The sequence below is a fragment of the Astatotilapia calliptera genome, chromosome 22, assembly GCF_900246225.1.
Source record: "Astatotilapia calliptera chromosome 22, fAstCal1.2, whole genome shotgun sequence".
Lineage (NCBI taxonomy): Eukaryota > Metazoa > Chordata > Actinopteri > Cichliformes > Cichlidae > Astatotilapia > Astatotilapia calliptera.
Genome location: NC_039322.1, coordinates 10,956,830 through 10,980,482, shown reverse-complemented (window position 1 = coordinate 10,980,482; position 23,653 = coordinate 10,956,830). Strand labels below are relative to the sequence as shown.

General features: G+C 39.3%; 3 protein-coding genes across 3 annotated transcripts; 2 read left to right on the top strand and 1 right to left on the bottom strand.

Moving 5' to 3' along the window:
* Positions 1–420: 420 nt before the first annotated feature.
* On the bottom strand, positions 421–15,314 carry zdhhc3b (zDHHC palmitoyltransferase 3b). The gene is made up of 7 exons (XM_026156571.1): positions 14,831–15,314; positions 9,155–9,486; positions 7,484–7,608; positions 6,569–6,665; positions 5,528–5,609; positions 5,055–5,185; positions 421–3,543 (listed from the first exon to the last, which is right to left on the bottom strand). The coding sequence occupies exons 2-7, from the start codon at positions 9,455–9,457 to the stop codon at positions 3,385–3,387; spliced, it is 897 nt and encodes a 298-aa protein (XP_026012356.1). The 5' UTR covers positions 9,458–9,486; positions 14,831–15,314; the 3' UTR covers positions 421–3,384.
* A 572-nt stretch (positions 15,315–15,886) lies between these two features.
* Positions 15,887–19,601, top strand: exosc7 (exosome component 7). The gene is made up of 8 exons (XM_026156911.1): positions 15,887–16,047; positions 16,198–16,299; positions 16,673–16,767; positions 17,785–17,950; positions 18,515–18,585; positions 18,680–18,803; positions 18,884–19,039; positions 19,428–19,601. The coding sequence occupies exons 1-8, from the start codon at positions 15,991–15,993 to the stop codon at positions 19,530–19,532; spliced, it is 876 nt and encodes a 291-aa protein (XP_026012696.1). The 5' UTR covers positions 15,887–15,990; the 3' UTR covers positions 19,533–19,601.
* An 82-nt stretch (positions 19,602–19,683) lies between these two features.
* Positions 19,684–23,307, top strand: LOC113015021 (tetranectin-like). The gene is made up of 3 exons (XM_026156912.1): positions 19,684–21,113; positions 21,224–21,322; positions 22,253–23,307. The coding sequence occupies exons 1-3, from the start codon at positions 20,963–20,965 to the stop codon at positions 22,657–22,659; spliced, it is 657 nt and encodes a 218-aa protein (XP_026012697.1). The 5' UTR covers positions 19,684–20,962; the 3' UTR covers positions 22,660–23,307.
* Positions 23,308–23,653: the final 346 nt, after the last annotated feature.

Sequence of the window (23,653 nt, the reverse complement as noted above, 5' to 3'; positions counted from 1 at the left end):
AACTGATAAGTGGCAGGACTTCTTTTCAAACCAAATATCCAATACTTTGTCACCACTTTTTCCTCCATTGTTTTTCCACACTAACCCTTCCCAAAATACTGAGCTATAAACAAATAATTTAAAAAAAAAAGTGAATTCTAATTAAATAAATGCAAATCAAGTTTGTAACTTCAACTTTGTTGATATAATTACACATTACAGTTTAGATACAGTATGAGATTTTAGGTCTACGCTTTTACAGTATTTGTGTGTGAGGTTATGCTGTTTTAATGTTAAACCCAATTTTGAAAATGTTTTTTAGCCTTAGATAGAAGCTTCTATAATGAAGAATCAGCTGTTAAATAATGATTGTGGCATCAATATCATCGATCACTAACATCTTTGCATCAAAAATGTCTACAAGCTTACACAAACCGTAAATAAAATATCCCATAGTCATACATTTTATTTCATATCCTTTGAAACAAATACAATGATCAGAAAAACAAAATAAAAACCACGTGGCCCACAGTAAATAAGACAAATAAGTTTGCATACCGACCACAGAACATTTTTGAGAGGAAGAAGAAAGAAAAAAAAAGCTGGTGTGCTGTATGTGTAAACCTGTTCCGTGTCCACATAATGGTTACGACATTTAAAAACCTAAGAAAATCTAATTTCTGACAACTGTTTTAATGGCTACATCCTTGCCTCCCCTCCTTTAGCCTTCAATTTGGCAACACATATATTTATAATATCTTTTCATCATCCTCTAAATCATGTTTTTTGTTTTAACTCGAGTAAGGCTTTTAATAACACGTTCTGGCAAAGGCATTTAAGTGTTAAATGCTTTGAAGATGCCCATTTCTTATCTGCATCAGATTCTCATCCTCAAAAGTAAAATCTGAAGTTTCCTGTGTTCCATTAAAATCCACAGTTGTGACAGTTACACACTTCCAGCACGAGTGAACATTTTCTCTGAGCTCCCGCCTCCAAAAAACATAATTACAATGAAAATCTGTGACAAACCAGACCACAAGCGAATTCCATCAACTGAGAGCAAGTAAAATACACTTAGTGTCAACACACACAGAGCAACGTGTATTGCTTGATTCCCTGACTTTCTGTCTCAGCTGGTGATTGTTACAAAGCAAATGAAACTAAAGTTCAAAAGGATGCTGGTTTAACTTCAGTTTTATATTCGACCAGGAAGTCACTGTAAGTATCTTACACTTTTACCTACCTAGTATCAGACTTGAAAGTTATAACCCTTAAGCTTTTCAGGAAATTGAACTCTTTTGGTTTTTACACTTTTAGCATTTTTGGACAACATTTTGACATCCAGTTTATTTACGTTCTCTAACTGCTTTTCTACATAGCCACCTTATTAGGTAGTCTAATGTAATTAAACACAGCTCTGCCATAAAATTCTACACAGCTATTCAATTATAATCCAATCAGTCACAACATTAAAATCACTGAGAGACCAAGTAATTAGCATTGCTCATTTTATTAACGTGAGATGATCTGCTGGGCACCCGGGAAGATTGGCATTCACATGGCTGTTACTTTCCCATGTACCACCCACTTAAATGTTACAGCAAAACAGCCTCCACAAACATGCCAACGTGCCCGAGCCCTCTGTAAAAACCATTCAGGAACAGCTTGATGAACACAACAAAGAGCCCAAAGCATTGACCTGGAGTCCAAGCTCCCCAGATCAGAAGTGGATCAAGCATCCAATCATGTGACTGGAACAAGCCCAATCCATGGAGGCCACACCCTGAAACCCAACAGGACCCAAATGCTGTCCTGCCAGACGCCACAAGATCCACCTTAAAGGTCATGTATTAATTCCTCAATGGGTCAGAGCATTTTTGGCAACACGAGGAGGACCTTCACAATATTAGAAGGTGATCTGAATGTTTAGTTTAAACTTTCGGCATTCATTACTTGTTCAAAGAAAGGGGGGGAAAAGTATTTAAAAACATAAATTTCCCAATATTCCTCCTTTAAATCTCATCTCTGTAAGACACATATTGATGATTTCTATGAAGGTCATCAAAAAACAAAAGGCTTGAAAGGTTAAGGTAATATTTACGGCAGAGCTGCAGATTTTTTGTTAGTCTTAGATTACGCAATTAATCATGCACAACTGCCAGCATAAGCAAGTGGAAGTGCTTAATTCAGTCAGTGCTAGCATCTGTACCAGCTGTTTAAGCTGCATCTAATGCAACATTTCTTACATGCTCTGCTGGCCAAACACAAAGGAAGTTTTATTGTGAAGCTAACGCAAAGTGATTGTCAGAGTTTAATCTTCAAATTGCCTTTGGCTTAGCATTTTATGATCTAACCTTCACGACCCGATCAGACTTTTTCTAGATGTTGTGACGCTGGATTGGTTTTAAATTAAAAAAAAAAAAAAAATCATAAGAAGATAGGCGCTGCAAGACTCGGGTTACTTGTGGAAAATGAAAAGAAACCTTGTTTTACCTGGATGCTCTGTGGGCACATACAAACACTGCTCAGTGAGCGTTTAGTGCAATATAAACTGACCAAGTAGCACAGAAATCTTAAGGGTTATAACTTTAACCAGCCACCGTGAGGTTATTGCTGTTCTCCATTTTCAGAGTCCTCTTGAAAAACACTTAAAACTTTTCCAAAATGTGATTTCTTGCCAGAAAGGTTAGGCGTTACATTTGTCTTTTGATTGCAGTAATGCAAGAAAAAGAAAAATGAAATGGACAAACCTACTTTTCTCTGGCATCAAAAAGAGGAAACAAGTAGCATTAACAAGTGTGAGCCTGAACTGTCACATTAAGGCAAATAAATAGAAATAGCTTTACAAAAAGCAGATTCCACTGCTCGCTAATGCTCTGTTCTAAGGCAAATCATCCGCAGCATTCAGCAAAAAGACTACCGCGACTACATTAATAAAGCAAATGAAGGAAAAAGGATCATTTTTTACAGGAAGACAAAACCAGGTGTTCATTGTGGCAACCATGCTGCGCTTCTTTGAGTAGAAACATTCAGGACTTGAGTTCACATTGTGTAGTCTTAGAAGTAGGAGATGATTGAAGATACTGCAGGCATATTCACTCCAGCGAATGCAAAACTTAGTCTCTTGTTATGTTTTGCCAGAGTCTCATTAGATGCTTCTTGTCAAGATGCTGCTGCATAGCTTAAGAGTGCTGTATTGTGCAGCTACACCTCGTTAATCTCAGTCAGCACCAAAACAGGGAAAGGGCAACGGCAAAATTTAAAAAGGAAAAACACATTTTACAGCAAAACACCCTGAAATATCAATAGTTCCTAGAAGAAAGAAAATTTAGAAGTGGTTAAGAGAAGTTTGTGCTCCAGGCAAGAGTGATCAGTCTATGTCCACAGACACTTAGAATCCAGCTTTCACACTATATACTGATACACATCTGCCTTTCCATGGTCAGGTGTTGCAAAGGGGCTCAGCCAGGCTATAGAGAATGGGTGGCCAAACACCACCTTCATGTTCATCCATTTAGACTTTTTGGCCCATCTCCTCTCCTCCTTCTTCAGCTGCTCGATACCCTGCAAAAAAGGTAAAGCAACGCAGTGCGAGTTAAATTCAGCCCTGATACAAAACATCAAAACATGCAGCTGCTGAATGAGGGATTAAAAATGAATCACAATTTGTATTCTTTTGTTTTCCTTTCACAGGTCTTAGGTGACTCACTCTCAGTGGTTCCTGACGATTAAGAAAGCTCCCAGGATAAACCAACACAGTCAACAAATGGAGGCCATATAACACTACAATTGACAGTTCTTTGTAGTGATAAGTCTGAGTCAGAGCTGTGAGTGTCTTGAGCAGAAAATGCATTACTCTGAACCCACCTGGAGGACGAACAGGTTTAGTTTATTTTGGTTCAAGGTTCTTTATTTGTCAAATGCATAGTTATAGGAAGAGGGGGTAGAGGAAGAACATTATATACATAATATATACATTGGGAAATCTTATGGAGGCTCGACCCCAAACTGCAAACTAAAACACCCGAGTCTGGTGCTGGTCTTCATACTGTTAAGAAACATTTTTTCTTTAAAGGACCAGACATGCTTTTCCTTATTTTCTGTACTCTTAAGAGTGACGGATATCAAACATGGCCAGAGTTTCAAATAATGAGGTCAGTTTACGCTCAGAGTTGAGACTGCTCTAAATCTCTGGTTTTAGTAATTTCTTTAAACTCTCATATCATGTCAGTGAGAGCAGATCTCCTCGTACAGTCCCTCAAGCACACAGGTCTGACTTTAAATTTTCTGTTTGCAAGGAGCAACCAATCACAAGAAAGTTAGTTTAAAGGGAAAAAAACTAAAAAAAACAACTGTTTCACAGAGGATGAACTGAGGGGCTAAACTAAGGTCCAGTATATGACAAAATAAACTTTGTATCATGAATTTATGGGGGTTTTTAAGACTAGTGTACAGTATTTTTCTAATTTCTAATATTACATTTTACAGATTGAGAAAATACTTCCTTTTTTAAGAGTATGGACAATAAAACCTTTTCTCTCTTCTTGAGAGTAAATGTACTGATCATAAGTAGCTTTAGAGAGCACAATCAATAAATATAATCTCATGCAATAAACGGTTGCTGTTTTTCTTCTAAAACATTACAATTGATAAAAAATATTCATGTTTCCTTAATAACAAAGATGTGGTCAATGAGGTCGCCTACACTTACATCAGTTGCGACTGATGTAATGATTACTTCCACTTAACTTTGTGAAGACAAACAACAAAATGTTTCTGGTTGAGTCAAACTTTAAAAAGAGTCTAACTGCAGTTTTATACAGAGAAATGTTCTCTGTGAGGTGAAGTAGAAACTGCAGAAACAAGGGTCAGAGCCAGGCCAGCACTTTCTCCACATCAAGCTGAAAAGGATCTAGTATCTTTCTTTTTAAAGGCTCTTCAGCAAGGTGGGAAGTTTCTGACATGAGAACTTAACCTCATGTCAGACTGCTGACACGGCAGTAGCTGAAATTCAGTTTTCAAGAGGTGTGCAGAGGAGAGGTAAGGTGGTGAAATTCCCTGCTGGATTTACTCACCGTTTCATCAGTGCAGATGGAGTGGACCTGAGTCCCAAACATGACTGCAGTGAAGATCAGAAAGAGGAGACCTTCAAAGCAGAGGAGGATGAGGAGGATGACAGTTGCTGGTGGAGAGAAGTTGCTGCACTCTGGAAAGAAAGGGAGTTTTTTTTTTTATGTTAAACCAAGTAAATAACCTAAAATTTGGAAACCAGAAAGGATATTAAACAGACTTAAAGACTTAAGCGTCAAGGTTCCCTGTTCCCTCACTTAGCCCAATCAGAGGCTTGCCCCTCACATTTTGCATAAAAATAGAGAAGTCATAGCTTGTCAGTGCAGAGAATGTGTCAAGTTTGCTTAGACAATAAATCAACTATGAAAAGAGTTCCACATTAGTCTTCTAATGCATAACATTTTACATCTTAGTCACAAGCTTTACTGATTGGATTGGTTCCTATACTAAACTACTATATTACAGGACACACACTTACTCGCCCAGTCTTCTTCAATGCAGAAAACGAAATGGAAGGCCGCCATGAATAACGCATGGAAAGATATTAGTGCAATGTACATCTGAAAACAAACACAAATGTAATGTCAGTCATCTCATTTTTATAATCTTCATATTCATTTATGGTCTTAATTTGGAAAGCCAAAATAAAATGCATTTAGGCGTACAGGCAAATTGGGGGAAGAAGAAGAAGAAAAAAAATCAAACTATGTTCAAAAAAAAACAAAAAAAACCTGCCACAAATTCGTCTAAACAAAATTACGCAGTCAGTGTGAACAGCTGGATTAAGAAAAAGGAAGTCTGGATTTTCCGATGTCTAAAGGTCTTTAACTCAAATAACCACAAATGGACACCGATTGGTTACAACCAAGTTGTGCAGAAGAGCATTTCTGAATGCACAACATGGGTTACAGCAGTTGAAGACCACACCGGGTGCCACTTTTATTAAAAACAGGAAACTAAGATTACAATTTACATGTCTTCATCAAAATTGGACAGACAGATTGGAAAGACTTTGCTTAGTCTTGGTCTCAATTTCTGCTGTCATATATGGATGGTAGGCTTAGAGCAGAGTTAACAATGTGACCATGTCACAAAGCTCATATCACCTCAAACTGGTTTCTTGAACATGACAATGAGTTACAGTGTGCTCAAATGGCCTTCAGTGCCATTTCCCACTCCAATAGATTACCTTGGTGTGGTGGAGCAAGAGATACACATCACTGATGTGAAGCCAACAAATCTGCAGTAACAATGTGATGCTATCATGTCAATATAGACCAAAATTTCTATCCAATGTTTCCTATGTTTGCTGAATATGTGCAATGAAAAATTAGGCCAGTTCTGATGGCAAAACTGGGTCCAAGCCAGTGTACCTACTAAAGTAGCCGGTGGGTGCACCCTATATATTATGACATTCGACCCAAGAGCAAGTATAAGTGTGAGCATGATAATGAAAGAGGGAGTTATTATGAATATTTCCAAGTGGATTCTAATATTCGTTTTGCTGTTAAAGACTCACTGTGAAGAGGACAAAGTATTTCTGGTTGCTTTCTCCGACACAGTTATTCACCCAGGGGCAGTGATGGTCCATCTTCTTGATACAGCGTTTACACACACTGTGGAGACAAAATAAATTAATCATAGGCACACCTGAGGGAGTCATGCAATGCACAAATGTGGGTGTTGGTATGTCACAACAACTGTCACTAAAAGACACACACACAAACACCTTAAGGAGCATAATTCAGTCAACTGTGAGAAAATGAACAGGCTGCTCTCAGTCATAGCAGCTGCAGACTGGGGGTTATTTATCTGTCAAAACTGCAGCAGGCTGACAACTCAAGTAAAAGCCAGAAACTCATAATTTATCATAAGACAAAGCAGAGAGTCACACTCGAGCTGCCTGGGCGCTTTGTTTTATGGGGAAATCGCTTTTTAAAAAGCTGCCATTCTGTGTGTAAGATACTGTTTGTTTGGGTTGTTAGAGATAACTGTGTCACTGCACTGTATCATCTGAAGCACCCTCAAGAATGACTCATAATATTCAGCTTGAAAAGAATCAAACTGACTGCCATTTTTGCTTCTGAGACGGGCTGACTCACTGGCTTCACAATTCAATTAATCGGAGGTGTTTTTGCACTTTTCATGCCTTGAGATCCCAGAGAAACCACTGAGCAACCACAGAGGGAAGTCCTTATTATTATCAACTTGCAGAGTCTGCAGGGAAATGCGACACAGCTGAAAGACGCAGGAGAGCCAGTCTAGGCACAAACACAGAGGAGGAGTGGCGTTCCCAGCCGGAGAGTCGCATCAGGACTTTCCTCTGTGAGGTGCAGACTTCAGCAGATTCCTGTTTGTTTTGTTCCCAAAATGTGCAGTCTGCAATGAGAAGTGTACCCTTTCTTATACTACACAGATTCATACAGTGCTGTACCTGCAGTGGTGAGCTCTGTCTGGCTTGATGCTGCAGCACTTGGGGCATTTGTACACCACCTGTCCTGGTTTGAGCTGCAAACTTTCAATGAACTCTTTGGTTGCGTTTCCTTTAGGCACAGCACCCTGAGGAGGAGTGGGATGAAAAGAGAAGTCAGCTCTGCTCTGTCACTCTACATGTGGTACATGATTTCCTTTGACGGCAAGATGGCTTTTATTTTATAAAGTGCATTTAAAAAGTGCTTCTCCAGCCAAACGCACACTCTCTTTTATGTGACCGCACTTATAGCTAGATTGGGAAACCCTGGGCTGACTTATCGAGTTGGTAATCACCTTCATGTGACCCGCTTAGCCTGTCTGCGGATTTTAGGGGAAGTGAAACCAGATAAGGAATAGATATTGTGGCTATGTTGAACTTTCTTTGTTTTACAAATGCTGGAGTTGACTCAAGAGGCTTCCAAGCCCAGGATAGACAAAACATGACAAACACAAAAGCATTTTTAAAAAACCAAAAAACAAACAAAGCACATAGAGAAAACAAATCCAAATCTATGTAACAATTAGAAGTAAATTAAGAGTATGCTAAAAAAAAAGGTTTGCAGAAATAGTAAAGCTAGACTGAAAGGGATAAACAAAAAAAGCTGCTGAATCCATAAAGAAGAGTACAAATAAAAAATTACTAAAACACAGTAACGGAAGATTAAAAATGAGATTAGACTTAAAACAAAGCCCACCCCAGACTAAAGTGCATGCAAGCCCTCACGGGTGGGGCCTTAAACTCATTTTAAAGTGTCAAATTTTTCAGTAGGGCTTTATGGGTTATGTGAGACTATCCAAGAGCCTAATAAGGGAAACAAAGAAGAGTTTCCTCAGAGTCAAAAACTAGGAGAGAACCCAAGATAATTTATTTTGCACCTGATATCCAAGAAAGTCAATGGACTGTGATACAACTAAGCCAGATGGGCAACAAAAAAAAAAAGGAGAGAAAAAAAAAGGTAATGTTTGTGGGATGTTATAAGAAAAATGTATCTAATGACATTTTAGACATGAATGACGTGAATGACATTTTTATTATATCTGATATGACTACAGTTTAAATTCTGTTGAATAATTAAGGGGCTCACAACCTAAGGACCAGGGATCCACTGAGGGGATGATTAATGTGGTGGAAAATAAGAATTAAATTGGTTCTATAACAGAAATCTGATCAATTTTTTATTTTATTTTTTACTTCTATTTCTGCTGCAAGTTACAGGTAGTTTAGATTTTTTTTTTTTTTTTTTTTAAATAAAAGCATGTGAGTCATACCATAGGCTCCAGCTATACATTAAAGGATACAAAACCACAAAGTTTGGAGAGCGCTGCATTTCATAAGCATATATTATAAACTCCTAGCTGCCAGTGTACCTAATAAAATGTAGATATAATTTGCAAAGTACGTGTCAGAGAAGTGTGGAGGAATTTGTGGAAGTTTAAAGTAAAAGAGCACAGAAATAAAAGTTTAGTACCCCATGCAACTGTTGCAAGTCAAATATTTACTATGAGCACACCAACAGGAACACATTCTTAAATTATTGTAGTAATAAATCGAGAGAGGATAAATAGTGCTAGTCAGACAGTCAGTATCGCATCCTACAAGCAAATAAAGTGGACCAATAAAGCTCTGACTGACCGGGTCTGTGCACATCGCCTTGGCATGGGAAGCAAGGGCGAGGAAGGCGAGGCCGTTGAACAGCACCCCGTTGAAGAGGCTATAGGCCACGTTCTTGGCAGGCAGCAGCATGACGAACACCACCACAAACTCGGCGTAGAAGACCAGGAGCCAGGTGATGATGCCACACACGATGCCGCAGCTGTCGCGGATGAACCACATGGTGTCGGAGCCGGTGCGCGGTGGAGGAGGGGTGCAGTGCTCGCGCTTCAGGTAGCCAGCTTGGCGCTCAATGTCCCTGGTGCGGTGCGCCGGGCTCTTCATCCTAAAGCGCCTGTGGCTCCAACCACATACTGCGAGGAGTGACGAGACAGATGGTGAGGAAGAGGGGGGGACAGAGCGGTGGGAAGAAAATGAAAGAAGAGGAGGAATTAGGGACTTATGCGAGGGATGGTACACAGTTGCCATACAGTTATTTTCACTTCCATCACCTTCAATATGGATTATTCTCTCTGTCACACACAGAAATTCAAATTATCTCAGGAGAGAAGCTGAACAAAACAACGTTTGATTTATTTTTTGGATTCATTTTCTATCAAACAACTATTTTTTTCTGCTCTGACTGTATTACTTTGATACTTCGCTGTAACAGTGGTGTCCCACAGCAATTAAGAGTCAGTGTAAACAGACTAATAACAGAATCTGCATGGTCCTCGAGGAATATAAATAAAGGCAGGAGCCATTAAGGCACAGTGAATCAGCAAATAATGTTGGAGTAAACGCTCAAGAGGACGCATTAACTGGAGGAGGAACAAACACTAACCGCTCTGATCCCACAACGCCAAGAAAATCCATGCATCCTCTCACAGCAAAGTTTCAGCATTTGGCCTTAAAGGTAACACAAAACAATGCTTCACCACAAAACAGACTACACTGCTGTCCTGCTCTGCTTGGGGCTTAAGCGTGTGTGTATCCAGATCCGTCTGGAGACGAGGCTCATAAATAAGTCATCAAGCAGGTTTGTGTGTGTGTGTAGACAAAAATCTGATGTGACTTGAAAGGGGCCAAACTGTCAAAAATAACTAGATCTCAGTATTACATGAAGGCTAAAATAAAACAGCTGATTCCTGTAGGATACAGGAACCTTGATGCCCTTCTCCTCACTGAAACTTAAGATTAAAATTAGAGCAATCAAACTGCTTGGGTGTAACTAAGGATTCGATCTATCCATTAGACTTAACTGAATGATAGTCTAATCTCACTTTTATGTCCACATTAATTAAGGCTTGTCCAATGATCCTGACAGTTACACAGGCTTCCCAGAGGACAGAAATTTAATCAGAATAAAAACATACAGCACATCTGGGACAAAATCTCAGATTCCATCACTGTCCAGAAGGAAAGCAAAATTAAATCAAAACCAAAATGGATTTATGATTTTTAACCTTTTAATAGGATCAGTTTTTACTACATTTTGGTGCCAAAGTTTCTTCTCCTATGCTCGTTGTTTCACCATGTCTATGTGTGAGGGAGGGTCCAGACAGAGCAGATCACCGTTTTCCCCAGTGTGACTGTAGCATTAGTTCTGTTTACATACCAAAAATGACCTAGTTCAGTTTAGGAAAGAAAAATATTTGATTAGGTTTAGAAAAAGATCACATCTGGGTTAAAGTACACAAGTCGGACGTTTCAAAAGGATGCTCAGTTTTCTAGGTTGGCATGGCGACACATGCTACTCAGGACGCTCAAAAACAGAGGCAGCACAAATGTGAAACATACTGGTTTCAAAGTTGATCCCGCTTACTCAGGACTGGCCAAAGTCTTGCTGACTGCAACATAACAAAGTAAAGTGGACAGTTTGTCTCCGTGCATGTGAGAAGAAAAAGAAAAACACTTACCAAAAAAAAAAAAAAAAAACCCCACACAAAATCATTTTCATGACCATTTCGCAATGAGCCCAGGCTAGAATTTAACATCACTCAAGTTGACAACAAGTCATTACATTACTGCAAGTGAAATAAAAGCTTCCTGGAAGGATCAATCCGTCTAAAGCCAAAGTTGGACAGATGTCAAGCGGCATAGATGGCATGGTGACAAACAAAACTCTGTACCCAACATTCACCACCATGTCAAGCTGTGGATCACAATAAAGGAAAGAATCCCAGCACATCTACATTTCCCAAGAATGTCACACAGCATCTATCAGCAGTGACATTTTTAAGCAGCACCAAGTATTTAAAACAGTTTTGTGCGCTCATTTGGGCTATTCTAATTTTTACTCTTTATTTGAATAAATAATTTTTTGAGCGATTTATTTCAACGTGGTCATCAGATAATACTAATCTGTCACCGTAAACTACCAGTCAAAAGAAGTCAATTTTTGTTCCAGCTGTTACTGAAAATTTATTCAATTTGATTTATATAGTGTCAAATCACAACTTTAAATTTTAAGGTAAAGACCCCACAATAATACAGAGAAAACCCCAACAATCAGACAACCCCCTTGTAAGAAAGCACTTGGTGACAGTGGAAGGGAAAACTCCTTTTTAGCAGCAAGAAACCAGTAACAGGAAGAACCAGGTTCAGGGAGGGGTGTCCATCTGCTGCAACTGGCTGGGGGTGAAATGACGAATACAGGACAAAAGACACAAAGTGTACACTGAAACTGGTAAATAATACAACTTTGTTCCGAAAAATAAATGAATTAATAAAATGAAATCACAGAATCTAAAAAGACTCATTCAGTAGCCAAATACACTTGTTGTATTTTTTCTATAATGCTACAAAAATTATGTTTAGCAGATTTATTCCCAGGGCTCTTGAGGTCAGCAAGAATTGACACAAATATGCCGTTCACGACAAACTGGCCCGATGTTCACTTAAAACCTACCATTCAGGTATTTCCTAATGTTCTGGGTCTTTAGCTTGCTCCAGAAACAACTCCAGACCAACCACTTGCTTTTTTCTCATGATTTATATTCAATATTCAACTTCCTATATTACAGTATGTTGTAACTGTGGCTGCAAAGGTGTAGCAACACAGTTTGTTCCAAAGCGACACACACAAAAAAAGCTGAAGCATTTTTGGGAACTGTTTGCTTTAAAGTTCAAGTTTCAGATTACTTCCCCCGCTGCAAATAAGCTGTAAGTTCACCTACTTCACTCTGGTTAGCTGAACGATTGTTTTTAAGTGTTCTATTGGAGTACTAAATGAATTTTGAGTACACATGCTAGTGTCCCTGTAATAACCACGTGTTGTTTACTCGTGTGACTCACTTGACGCGTATTTGGCTCGACGGGTGGAGGAAGTCCACCTGTCGAGTTTCAAGTAAAACTTGCTTCAGGATGCAGGAAGCTTACACATGGCCGGTGTGTCACTGAAAACGACTCCCTTCATTAGAAACAACAGCTAGAAACAGCAATGAAACCAGTGTTGAGTGAAAATGGAGATGATGAAAAAAGACAGAAACTCAAGACAATGAAATAGGCAAGAAAGCCCTGGAGTGAAACTAACTACTGATGCTGAGTTCATTAACAATTAAGCAAATAGTTCCTCCTGCAGAATGAGTCTATAGATTTCTGTCAGTGAATAGCTGCTTGTATAGAGAGGAAAACCAACATGAATGGAACAGAAACACTTTACACAACAAAATCTTGTCTAAGACGATCCGGAAGATACAGTAGATACAGTATGTGAAAATGTTTAACACGGTAAAGGTAAGTTCATTTAAAATGCATGCAGCACACTAAAACACTCCACGATTCACAGGCATTTTTGATACCCTGCTGTAAAATAAATTACACCACCGAGTGAAGGAGGCAGCTGAGTGGGCAGGCGGCACGAGGACCTCCTGCTGCGATAAACAGCCAGTTAACATGCTGATGTTGTTCCACTTTACTGATAGTCTCATCGGGCCACTTAAAAAACTGAAAATGGTTGTTTCACTCAAGACTAATGTGATGCTTCAGGGATTATTATTGCAAAAACAAACATGACCTGAATATGACACCGATACACATTGTTTTATTTATCATCACATAGATACTGCTGTCCCTGTATTGAAGCAGAGTGGCAGAAGAGACACATTAGACACGACAAACTGCTCACGGAGTAGCTGTTGATGGTCTTTAAACTGACAGAGCGAACTCTCTACTGGCTAAAGCAGGTCCAGGGTCCAGTCTGGCCCACTAGATGGCTTTACAAAGAGTGAAAATTGCACAGAAGCCATTAATTTGTCCAGTTTTTTCAGTAAAAAATGAATTGTTAATCATTTTACTGATGTCATGTTTATTGTACAGGTGTGAAACGAATGGTGAGTTGAAAGTATTTCGAGATCTAGACATGGTTTAAACATAAAAACGTAGAACACTACACCCGTTTTTCTCAAGTTCACCTCAGGTTGTTTATTTGTTTCACTTTGAAACACTTTATTACACTTAAGAATTAAATTTTAATTACATTTGTAAACTGAATATGTGGCATGTTCACATCTACATTCATTAACACACACTGTTTGTGTTTAATAAAACATCTCTCCTTTGCACTGTAGTCCTATACTAACACTCAGGTGTTTGTGGCCACAGATCAGGATGCACTCTGTATTCTTTCAACTTTCTATCACAGCCCTCATTACGCTTGAGCACCTATCACTTGTTGTCCTGTTTTTGGACCACTTTTGGTAGGTAAAAGTCTCAAAACCTGCCCTCTTTGGATCTGGTGTGACCCAACTGCTTCAGAGCAAGAGGCTCCTGGGTTCAAGACTTCCTGGATGGTCTCTGTGTGGAGTTAACCTGCTCTTCCTGTTGTTGTGTATTTTTATTTAGCTGCTCTCATTTATACCTAATGTATGTTTAATTGGTGACTCTAAATACATCAAAGGCGAGGATGTGAGCTACGAAAAGAGTTAAAGGTGGAACAGAATAAGACCCTGGGTGAATGCGAGTTGTCAGTAGGAGTATAAAATCTCAAACATTTAAGTCAATCCTCCTTCCAATAAATCATCAAGAACAGATTGTTCACCAATATATCTGACTCCACGACAAAGTGCAACTCTGAGGAGATGATCACCTTTTTTCATTTCAGTCACCTGTCTTTGGTTTCACTCTTATATTATATCATTAATTTCTTATCTAACTGTGTTTTTTTGTATCTTATTGAGCTATCTTGTTTTATCATATGACATTGATTTTATTAAGCCATTCATAATGAGATAAGCTATTTTAATAATGGTTGCATTTAATGTTATGGCAACTGCAAGACAGCAGTTTCATTACTTGTTTATCCACAACAAGATTCACTGACTGGTCCTTCCAGCTCGTCTTTGGCCGATTTGATTTCGAGGATAAAAAACAGACATCTGCTAAAATATGTTGAATAACCTGAGAGGCACTAAGGAGGAAAAAAATAAGCGTGTGTTCTGGGCTCATGTATACGGCTGAAGTGCTTTTGAGCACGGTTTGCTGTATTTCAGGTAAACTAACCACCACAAAGATATGATGAGTATCGTATATGGTAACATATATGATGTATAGGACATAACTACTCATCTTTTGGAAAGTGCAGTAATAAACCAAACCAGGAAGTTAACTGGTAGCTGAAACAGAGCGGGATGACTGGTTTTCCAGTAGTTGATAAATGGAAACACTTAAAATCTACAAAACCATTTTCCAGAGTGAAACTGGGTTTTCACAGCCTACCTCGCACTCTCTTGCCTTTCTCGACGGACGCTTCTTGAACTCTTTGTGTAGTTTAGAGGCTTGTAGAGTTCAGACACCCCAAACTATCCACACACGCCTGTCTGCCCCTCCGCTGCGTCCGTTAGCTCAATCCCAGCTAACCTCACCGATCTTCGGACAGTTGCCCTCCACGGCCCCAGCGACTCGGCTCCCGCTCTCGTTGCTGTCTCGTTTTCAAAGAAGTGTTAATTATCCTCACTAACAGTCAGCTAAACGTGACCTGACACAAGGTGCTGTCGAACTGCCGCTCCTCCCGTCAGATCCAGAAAGCTCTGCGGGCAGCGGGACAACAAAATGCAGATCCAACCAGGAAGTCAGACACCCTCTCCTGTCTGTTATGGGCCGCTTAACCCTGAGCGTTGACTTCTAGGTGGTACTTTCACCCGGGCTGAGATCAAAACCTTGCAAAATCCTACCACCCCCCTTACGATGGTGAGGGCTGCTGAAGGTTAAAGTGAGTAAGTCTGTAAGGAAAATAGATAAATGAATGAATGAATAAATAAATAAATAAATAAATAAATAAGGGATTGTACTAGGGGAGAAAAATTTCCAAAAAAAGTTACAAGGAAAAAATGAGAGGAAAAAAAGTGGCAAATAACCCCAAAAAATTACAATATTTTAAGCAACAAACAAAAAAATGTCAGTCTATGACACAAAAAGTAAATTTACACGCAAAAATGGGCAGCTGTTGAGAAAACACTCATCTATTTATTAAAAAAATACCAAATTTCTTTAATAAAATAGGAAATAGAAACTTAATAATATAAAACAACAAATTTACAAGTAAAATACATAGGGTACAAAATTCACAGATTTCGTGGAAAAAAATCACAAGAAAAAAATTACCAAAAATACGTGGCATAAGTTAAAGCACGTGCAGAAAAATTGTTGTAAAGGGTTGTTCAAACTTTAAGTTGCTTTTCGTGTCAACATCAGTGGAATATCTTTGTTTTTAGGAGGTCACTGTCTTGTGTTTGTTGGGTGGGGCGTTTACCTGTAAAGATTATTAGAAAACTCAAACAACCAGCATGCCCTTCGGATTTTTCCCCCATTGTCGTCTTCTGATGACGCAGGGGTAAAGCGACAGACATACACACACATGCTGAAAGTGTTTCTGAAAAATGGCAACAGTGCAAGTTAGTGAGGCTGAAAAAGTGTACATACTACACGGCATACGAGTAAGTTGTTAACAAACATGTTAAAAAAATACAGCACCAGACTTTTGTTTATTCTGTTAAAATCATTTTAAATGTATTTATGAGCTTTAGCGATAGGAAGCTAGCTGCATTAGCACTGTCTCTGTTGACATGTTTCTTCCTGGTCTTCAGGATGACTTAAGGGTGGATGGACGAGGCTGCGAGGACTACAGACACATGGAAATAGAGACCGATGTGGTTTCCAACACAGACGGATCCGCCAAAGTCACGCTGGTAATTAAATCAGGCAGCATGTGTGAACAGCTGAAAGACTGAAATTTAATGATCATTAAACGATTTACGCAAAAACGAATTCTTAAAATCACATCTAAATTTGACTTGGAGCCAGTGTAAGGAAGCCACAATGGCTGATATGTGATCTCACTTGTCACTTAAGAGGCTTCCCACAGGGTTTTAGTCCAGCTACAGTCAGCAAAGCAAAACCTGAATGACTTGGCAGATGAATGAAAACTGTTAGTAGTAAAGCTGAGATGAAGTGAAGGCATGAGTACACTTTTCAGAAGTCAGAGTGCTGTTGAAGCTCATTTCCAGGTTCCACTGTCAGACCAACCTTTTTATATCACCCCATGGTTTGTCTCTCTTTCAGGGGCACACAGCGGTTCTTGTGGGTGTTAAGGCAGAGATTGGAAAACCAAGGCCAACGGTGCCAGCCGAGGGCTATTTGGAGTTCTTTGTTGATTGGTATGTATGCTGCTAAATGATATTTCTGTTTATGAGGGGTATAACAATTCTGAAACTGTGGCCAAAATAGGGATACAAACATCCACAATATGATTTCACTATTCCACTTGAAGCTGGTAATTCCACGTTAAAGCACATGTGTCTGGTGAGAGCTGTAATCAAGTGTGTGTTTGAGCCCAGAGGTGCCACTATGGATTTAACAGAGGGGGGAAAAGGTCCCACGGCATTTTCTACAATCTTCACAGTGATTATCGAAATTTGCTTTCTGTGTTAATCACAGAATTATTTTATTTTTATTTTTACGTATTATTGACGGGCACAAACTGTATAGTGTAGCAGCAGAGTTGGTGCTAAAACATGTACTGATTTTGATTACTTCTGATTTGATTAATTATTATTATTACAGTTATTATTCTCATTATTCTCATTATTCTCATTATTTGCTGTAAGATTTATTTGGCAGCGTGAGAATAGGTAAAAGTGCAACAGCTGCTGTTATATAAAAAGAACTAGAAATACCCCAGAATAAAAACAAAAAAAAATACCCCAGAATAATTAAGTGTATTTTTTCTCTATTCATGAATGTGGTTTAAAAAAAACAACTGTTTTTTTGTTTTGTTTTTTGTTTTGTGGGGAGTTGAAAGGTAAGCCAGGCTGTGGCTCGGAAGAGTTGTTACACCCCGTTGGTTTAAACGTGGGTACGCGTCATTTTTTACAGTGTTTAGGTGAAAAATCTTGAATTCAAATCAAAATTTTTGCATCAGCAATTAAAGATTTTAAAGACATTGAAAGTAAAAAAAATCACTTGAAGTTAAGTGAGTGTTTTAATGGATGTGCTGCCACCAGGAGGTAGTGTTGCATTATCTGTTCCCTGGATTTCCACCATAGTCCACTAAAGAAAGTATTATCATATGACCATACATAACGTGTTTGTGTGAAGAGAGGTAGCAAGATTAGCAAGCTTTACTCTGGGATAAGCTCCTGCTGTACGACATAGCTGGGTTGTTTCTTCTTCAGTTCGGCCAATGCGACCCCCGAGTTTGAGGGCAGAGGGGGTGAGGAGCTGGGCACGAAGCTGAGTAACACCCTCTACAAAGTCTTCAACAACAAACGCAGCATCGATCTGAAGAGCCTCTGCATATGTGCTGGAGAACACTGCTGGGTGCTCTATGTGGATGTGCTGGTGAGTCGTAGTGTCCAACGCTGCCTTTTGCTTCCTAAAATTTTTTTTCTTTTTTAATATTTATTTTTTCTAGTGTGCAAAAATAAAGAAAACGTGCACTGTACACTGCAGCTCCCTTTCTCCATGACTGCAATTTTTTTTGCCCTCCATTTGAGCGTCATTGAATTTTGACTAGTGATCCAGCCAAAATCCTCTCCTCTGCTGCTCCACAGTTGTTTTCTGCAATAATAAATTTATTGTTTTTAGACAGAACAAGTTATTTTTGGACAATAATTTGACTGAGAACTTACTACACCAGTCATTTTCACAATTTTCTGACATATTTTAGCACAAAAAACTAATAAATAATTACAATTATTCCATCACAACCCTACATGTGATTCTTATGGGCTGTGCTTCTGCTTTTATCCTCAAAATGACAAGGCTGTTTTCCTGCATTTACGTTTTTCTTCCTGTTTGTATAGTAAGAGTTGTTAGCAGTGTAGAGGTGTTAAGATTTGCTTGAACATTTCCAAATAAATCCAAACAACTTGGGTCAAATCTCATGTTTTTATGCTTCCACAGCTCCTGCAGTGTGATGGAAACTTGTACGATGCCATATCAGTAGCTATCAAGGCGGCTCTCTTCAACACAAAGTGAGTCTCCGTTTGAGATTTTTTGGCATCTTACAGTTTATTTAATATTGCACAAATGAAATCTTACTAAAAGTCTTGATTACTCCACCGACAGAATTCCCAAAGTTCACATATCATCCGATGAAGAAGGAGGAAAAGAAATTGAGCTGTCTGACGACCCCTACGACTGTATGAGACTCAACGTAGAAAACGTTCCCTGTATAGTGACTTTGTGCAAGGTGAGCTCACTTGCTGATGCTCAGAGGTGATGACTGTCACCACACCATAGTGCTACATGCGGCTCACTGTGTTTCTGCAGGTGGGACACAGACATGTGGTGGATGCAACACTGCAGGAGAAGGCCTGCTCTGTGGCAAGCCTCATAATCTCCGTCACGCACAAGGGCACCATCACCTGTATGAGGAAGGTGGGCGGAGGCAGTCTGGACCCAGAGAGCATCTTTGAAATGACAGAGGTGAGCCCAGCTTCGCTCCTCAGCCATCTGGCCTCCTCTCAGCACAGCTGAAGAATTAACAAATTGTGCTTTTAACCTTATTTACATTTTAAAGCAGCAACATTTGACCTTCAGTTAAAAGGAATCCTTTATATTCTCACGTGGAGTTGGAGCTGCAGGTTGAACTTGAACCTGGGCTGCTGCATTTCAACCATAAGTCAATGGGCACCTGCTCACCCACCTAACTAAAGGAGTTCACTACTTTTATAGACAGAATTTCTAGGCAGAGCCAAGTGTCATCTTTGCTTACACTGCTGCCCCGTGCCCAAACCTGGATAAGTGGCAGAAAAATAGGTGGATTGTTTATTTCCTTTCTTTCTTTCTTTCTTTCTTTGCTTGTTTTCTGCAGGCGGGCAAAAGAGTTGGGAAAGCCCTCCACGCTCCTCTCATGAAGCTGCTGGAACAGGAAGAGAGTCTCGGAAAAAAGAGACAGAAAGTTGGTTTTTTGGGCTAAAAATCCGCTCCTGTTTCCAAGTTTGTGTTTACATGTATACATAATTTTCTAATAAAGTGTTTATTTGTACTCTGCTTATATTTGTTTTTTCAGATACGTTTTTGTTGTTGTTTTGTTTGCACACAGATTGATAGAGGAATTGTTTTATGTGGCATCTGAATCACAACAGATGAAGCTTTGTAGAAGATATGTCTGGTTGAAAGCTGAAGCTAGTGAAGGATTATTATTATTATTATTATTATTATTATTTCACATTTATACCATACGTGCATATAGTAGGAGGCTCAGGGGAAGCACTTGCGGCCACCAGTATTCTTTTGCCCAAAACCAAATATATTCAAGTTGCTGTCAATAAAGACTGAATTTTTGGCATTTTGCTTAAAATAATTAATTGATTATCAAAATATTTTCTATGGGCTAATTGTTTGTCTGTTTTAGTTCTAGTCTGATTTCAAGCTGTTACAAAGTCAGGAAGAAGATGAAGTGCAGATTATTTAAAATACTTATTATGATGCAAATGGTTGGAAAAATGGCCTAATATGAACCTTGAACAATACTTAGTGTTTGTGTTCATTTATCTTTAAAGTTTGCTCCGCATCAGTGAATGGGTTGTTGTTTTTTAACTCCCCACAAATGCAAAACTTTCCATTCTTGAAATCTGCACTGCCCTCTCTCAGCAGACCTGCACTGGAACTGTCCAGTCTTTCTGCATCCTTTTGTGTTTGCCACGTGTCAGCTGAGGAATAAGTGTAGTGGAATCTTACAGAAGGACCAGATGTGACTCTGGATGATTTCCACTTTGTCCTCAGACAGGGTGAGGGTGTGTGCACAGGCAGGCAACAGACTGATCCAAAACAAGCTCTTGCTTTGGATCCGTCTGACATTTGGGCAAAGTTTGAGCCATTGCCTAAATCTTTCAGTGCGAAGTCTGAAACTAAAAAAAAGAAAATATCCTGCATCTCATCTACTAAAGGATCATAATGCACCTTCACTGCTGTCAAAAACATCTGCAGTAATAAAACTTACAGGTCAAATTTTAGCCATATGCTGTGGATGAAACTATAATAATTTGAGCCAGTAAAACTACAGCTGAGTTATGCAGGGTCTTATGCAACAGAAGAGTCGCTCTTTGTTTGTCTTTTTTATACACCTTCATGAAAGCTGCAGAGGGCTTATGTAATAGCTGCTTCACACTGTCTGGCCTCAGTCTGCAGGTCTACACCTGCTTTCCAGGCCTGGCTCTGGTTAGCCCTCAACCTCCACGGGAAGAGTCTGGAGCCAAAAGAAACGCACACACGCCATCCTTAAAGGCTTCTGAGGTTGGACTGTTATTCCTACAAACAGCACTTTCAGACTACATAATTTTTCCATCTTCTGGGGGATGAGAGGGAGTGTGTGAGAGGGACAAATAGAAAGAGAGAGGGAGGGAGATGGATAAATTGCAAGCGTCCACGTTGATTCAGCCTCATTCGACAGGTCTAACCATGGAGTTCAAAGGAGTGTGTTTGCTCCTAGGAGTGCTGCTGCTCGTAAGCTCCTCGCTTCAGCAGATTCCAACAAAGAAGAAGCCCATGAAAAAAGGTAGAGAGTCTTAAGAGTCTCCTCTTACTTAAAACACTCTAAAGCTGTTTGATCACTGAGTTTGCACAATTAACCTTTTCTAAAAATATTTCTTGGATGTCTGCAATCAGATACAACAAAGGATGCTGCTATTGTGCAATTACAGAAACAGATCGATGACATCGTCCAGGAGCTCAACCTACTGAAGGAGCAGCAGGCTCTGCAAAGAGGTAAACCTGGTGTTTAAAACAGTTCATAGTTAAAACAGTCATCAAGAGAAGGCACTACCTGCACCGTCATGTGATAAAACCCTTAAGTGTACGAGTGTATGCAAGTTAACAGTGTATAACAGTCCTTGCTTACCTTGCTTTGGGGCCAGTTGTTAAATCTACCTTAAGACATTTGATATTTTATTAAAAAAATATGCATGCACTATAAACTAGCTGTCACATATTATTAATAAGACACAAAATATCAGAATTCTTGTTTTTAATCATTGTTTGATTTTTTTAGTGTGCATGCATCTTATATGTTTTCAGTCAAGTCAGAGTAAGAATTTCCAGTACACACTTTCACTCACTCTACCCATTTAGATTATTCAACACAATTTCTCACAGTTATTCATGCAACATCAACTTATTTTATCCATTTTAGCCCGTTTATCTATATAACACTTGTTGACGTGTCCTCCTTCATAAACTGTGCTTGGGCTGATCCTAGTCACTGGTGATTGAAGGTGAATATGCCTTTAATATCACACCAGCAGAGTGGAGACAGACGCACTTCTTAGTCTCACTTCTGTCTGATATGGATTACAGTTGAGAGAACAAAATATGTATTTAAGTTGGATCCAATATCATGAAGCATGCTTCAGTTAAACATAAGTGCAGATTAGATACATGTGGAGTCTTTAAAATGCCATATTTTAATCTGGAAAACACGTTTGCCCCACTGTTCTGAACAGAAAATCATATTGTTTCTGGAAAACAAACACATACATTCTTTTTTTAAAGTTGTGTTCGCCATGATAACAAAGCTAAATTTTTCCTGCATATCATTATCAAAAAAAGTCCTCACAAAAACAAGAAACATAAAAAAAAAAAAAAAGCATTTTACTGTTCTTATTTAACCATCAGTTCCTTTTTTTCTCCCCTCTGCAGTCTGTTTAAAAGGCAAAAAGATCAATGGCAAGTGTTTCTTGTGTGACCCTGTGAGGAAACGTTATCACACCGCCAGCGAAGACTGCAACGCCCTGGGCGGTGTCCTTGGCACACCTACATCCAAGGATGAGAACGATGAGCTCAGAGACTACGTCCGCCAAAGCATCGGCCCAGATGAGCAGGCGTGGCTGGGCATCAACGATATGGTAACTGAGGGCACCTGGATCGACCAGACCAGCAGCAGCATCACCTACAAAAACTGGGACACGTCCAACTTTAGGTCCCCCCAGCCAGACGGGAGCATGTCCCAGAACTGCGCTGTGCTCTCTGCAGCCTCCCAGGGGAAGTGGTTTGACGAGAACTGCCGCGACGAGAAGCCATCCGTGTGCCAGTTCAACATCGTTTGACCACATTTATCTCACCAGTGACTCTGCGTTTGCTTGGTTATAGCTGCTTTGTGTGTGTGTGTTTACTCTCACTGCAATGCTGCTTTTTTTTGCTATCCTAAAAGGGGTTCAAGCCAGTGGTTCCCAACTGGCTTTGCATCAGAACCAAAGTCTGATGTAGAAGTCACAATCAGTTGCATAAGAAGATGTTATTTTAGACAAATGTGATGCTGCTGGTATGTAATTTTGCAGCGTTCCTGGTGTTTGGAATAAAAACAAGAAGAAGACCACAGTCCAGTTTGGAGTAAGCGAGAGATTGTGTGGCTGTACAAAGAAATGGCAAAGAAAACTGCATATCATTTTAGAAAAACATAAGTTGAAATAACAATGTTCATGTGATTAAAAATAGTGTTTGGGTGCTGGCACCATCCACAAATTAAAAACTGCGTGTAACTCTCTGTTGTCCTCACACCGATCAACAGCAGTTCTGTGACTCACTGGCTGAGAACCACTGTTTTAAACTTCTTTTTAAATAGGACTTTAAAAAAGCCATAATTATGACTGATATAACTTTTTTATTTTTATAATAACTCAGTCTTCACTCGTTCCAGTTTGCTAGTCTTGTAGCCTGCGACCTGTAAAATTACCATCAATAAACTACAATGTCTATCCCTGTTTTGCTTTTTCCTGTTTTTCAGAAATTTGCTTTCCACAAAAAAAATTTGAAGATTAATTCTACAAAACTTGCAAGTCAGAAGACGTGCAGACTTTATTTAAAAATCGTCTGCAGTTTAGAAATGTCACATAAACCTGGCCTCTGCATCTGTTATTTCCGCTATGCTCCTTGGTAAACAGTAGCTGCGAATCTTCAGCGGTTCTTCCACACCCTCCTTCTCCTCACACTGTTTTTATAGTTGGAGTTCCTGCGCTGAAACAGCTTTTTTTAGTGTCCAGCATGCAAAGAAGCCCATGTTTAAGCACAAGAGGGAAAATGAAACATCACTTCAGATGAGGT